Source organism: Penaeus monodon, chromosome 39 (genome assembly GCF_015228065.2).
Source record: "Penaeus monodon isolate SGIC_2016 chromosome 39, NSTDA_Pmon_1, whole genome shotgun sequence".
NCBI lineage: Eukaryota > Metazoa > Arthropoda > Malacostraca > Decapoda > Penaeidae > Penaeus > Penaeus monodon.
The window spans coordinates 32,606,861-32,609,761 of NC_051424.1; the positions used below are offsets into that span (position 1 = coordinate 32,606,861).

The following is a 2,901-nucleotide window of genomic DNA, read 5'->3' on the forward strand; positions in this document are numbered from 1 at the left end:
TCTCTCTACCATTGATACCCTGGTTCAATCAAAGATAGTGTCATGGGAAACCCCCAATTTTTCCATTATGGAAGCTTTGGTCTCCATCAGCTAAGGCCGTGGCTCCGGAGGTGGAGATACGCCAGGGTTTAGGAGAGATACTTATTAAACATCTCCTTTTTTCATATATAAATCGACAGCTCCAAGACAGATGAGTGTGTGGGTGCGAGTGTATGGTCAGCTGAATGTGAATTGAAGTTCAGACTGCCGAATCATACATCGATCTTTTTTGCTGAGCTGAAGATTTTGCAACTATCGACAACCCACGATAGAATAGTAATTTTTCTAATTCATCAAGTTCACTTAAAGCCATTAAATCATTAGAAACCACTAAAAATGAACTACTTGGTAACATCATTCGTAAGCTACATGGTGCCAACAAACCAATCAAGCTAATATGGGTACCAGGCCACTCTGGTATCCATTCTGACATATTAGCCGAGTCGACTGGCGATCTGGACCTTAGCATAGTTCGTAGAGATCTCAGGTGTTTTTTGTCTCTTACAAAAGCAAAAATCCATCTCCTGTGGCAAAGTGCGTGGACCAACCTGCAACTGACAAATAGTCAGACAAGAAATAGAACTGTGGGATACAGCCCACAGAAAAGTCAGAAGGGAGGAGGTGGTTTTGGCGTCTCATGGTCAATGCCACCAGAATCACCCACCTCACTCCCTACATAGAGAGAAGTGTACCACCATCCTTACCTTAAACCATCTGTTAAGAGTATGCCCAAAATACTCAAACCATAGACAGCCACAAAAAAAAAAAAAAAATCATTTCATGATAAAAAAATAGAGAATTTACAATCTCAAATATGTTATCAGATAATGAGAAAATAATAAGTAAAGTAATCACTTCTCTAAAGGAGACGAAACCTTATGACCTTATCTAGATTGAAGTAATGAATAGGATCCATTGGCTTAATGATCTTGGCTGGCTGTGTTACCATGGTCATATGCCGCTGGTCGATAGCCAACAAACAAATAAACAAACAATCAATCACAATACCCAGCCACTCTTATGACCATGCTACTTTTTCTTCCTCAGCTGTAAAGCTGCTAGACTGTCCTCCTGCTGACTCTCTGAGCGCCCTTCACTGTGAGGCACCGTTCCTGACTCTGGACCTCAAGCGTGTCACGCCCCCTTCCTGGGAGTGGGTGTGCGACGCCGTGCACGTCCTCTGCTCGACACGTAAACAGGAGTTCACTGTGCACGTCCCATTGGGCTGCGGTAGGTAACACGTCTTATCTCACGGTATGTAGTAAAAGAAGAGTGTTTGAGAAAAATGCGCTTCCGTTAGCATCCGAGCCTTCTGGGGGAGGGGGTTTCCTTCACGCTTGCGAGACCTAAGTAGGTGACGATCGAGGCATAATAGAATGCTTTACTGTTTCGGCAGACCCTCTTCAGGTGCAGAGCGTCAGGCAGGAGCTCCGAGGCCGAGGCGCGGAAGTGGTCGGAGATAGTTCAAAGTGGATTCGAATCCTGTCGTGGAAACTCGGCTGCAAGTTGTAGGTCGCCGATGGAACGCCTCTTGCCCTCTGGGGGCCTTCTGCTCAGCACTGTTTGTGGTAGTTATATATACATATATATATATATATATATATATATATATATATATATATATATATATATATATAAATATAGTGTTCTGGTATATATATATATATATATATATATATATATATATATATATATATATATATATATATATATATATATATATGTATGTATGTATGTATGTATGTATGTATGTATATGTAGCTATATATATATATGTATACCTATCTATCTATTTACTTATCTACCTATCTATCTGTCTATCTATCTGTCTATCTATCTATCTATCTGTCTATCTATCTAATTAGCGTAGCTAAACGTTCAGGGCCCCTTCTTTAGATGTATGTAACAAAAATGGAAATATTAATCTTTCTACTTAGCTCTATACAAACATTTCCTTTTTCTTGTGAACAAATAAATGCGTTTATTTGAATTTTACTATGATTTTTATTTTCTTTAATGTAGTTTTTCGCACCGATGGTTAAGAATCGAGTTCTCTCGAGTGTCTCTCTAAATAAAAGGTGGACATGACGGCAATGGTGCTCCTCTTCCGGCAGAAGTTATGTCACTCATATGTGGGTTGGCTGTGATATATATATATTATATATATATATATATATATATTATATATATATATATATATATATATCACACCACTCTGGTGATAGTGATGTGATGGTGAATTTCGTAGGAACTGTGGTAGTGAAAGTATAACCGTACCTACATTGTGATAACGACCTGATAATAATGTTATTATACATACTGTAAAAATCATGGAAGCCCATGATCGTCAAGGCCGCGGTGGCCGAATGGTTAGAGCGTCGGACTCAAAGAATATCACGACGGCAATCTGAATTCGAGGGTTCGAGTCACCGACCGCCGCATCTTCCCTTGGGCAAGGAACTTCAAGCCCAAGTCAAGTGCTGGTCCCAAGCCCGGATAAATAGAGAGAATGATTACCTAAAAAGGTACCACCGGCACTCTCCGTGGAAAGGAACTGGGGACCCTACCACGTACTCACTCCAAGAGATCACAAACATGAAAAACTACAATTAAGTCTCATGCTGTGACCCACGGCGCTCAGACATGAACCTACCGTTAAAAGAAGAATACATACTGTGGTTAATGCCTTTCTGTATATATTACACCAAGTGATGATGTGTACTACATGATTTATCATGTTTGGTATTTATAAGTGTGTAGCATACATCTTTTATATTAATATGTAATGTTTCTTGTACGACATAAAAGAACATTTTGTGTTTTGCTTGTCCTCGCACGGAAGGCAACGCTCTCTCGGGCAGA

General features: G+C 39.9%; 1 protein-coding gene across 1 annotated transcript in view; it reads left to right on the top strand.

The window, feature by feature from the left end:
* Positions 1-1,660, top strand: part of LOC119597576 — a 14,662-nt gene extending 13,002 nt beyond the window's left edge. The window contains 2 exon segments of the mRNA XM_037947152.1: positions 1,087-1,269; positions 1,436-1,660. Coding sequence (XP_037803080.1) covers positions 1,087-1,269; positions 1,436-1,551 — 299 coding nt within the window. The 3' untranslated portion in view covers positions 1,552-1,660.
* Positions 1,661-2,901: the final 1,241 nt, after the last annotated feature.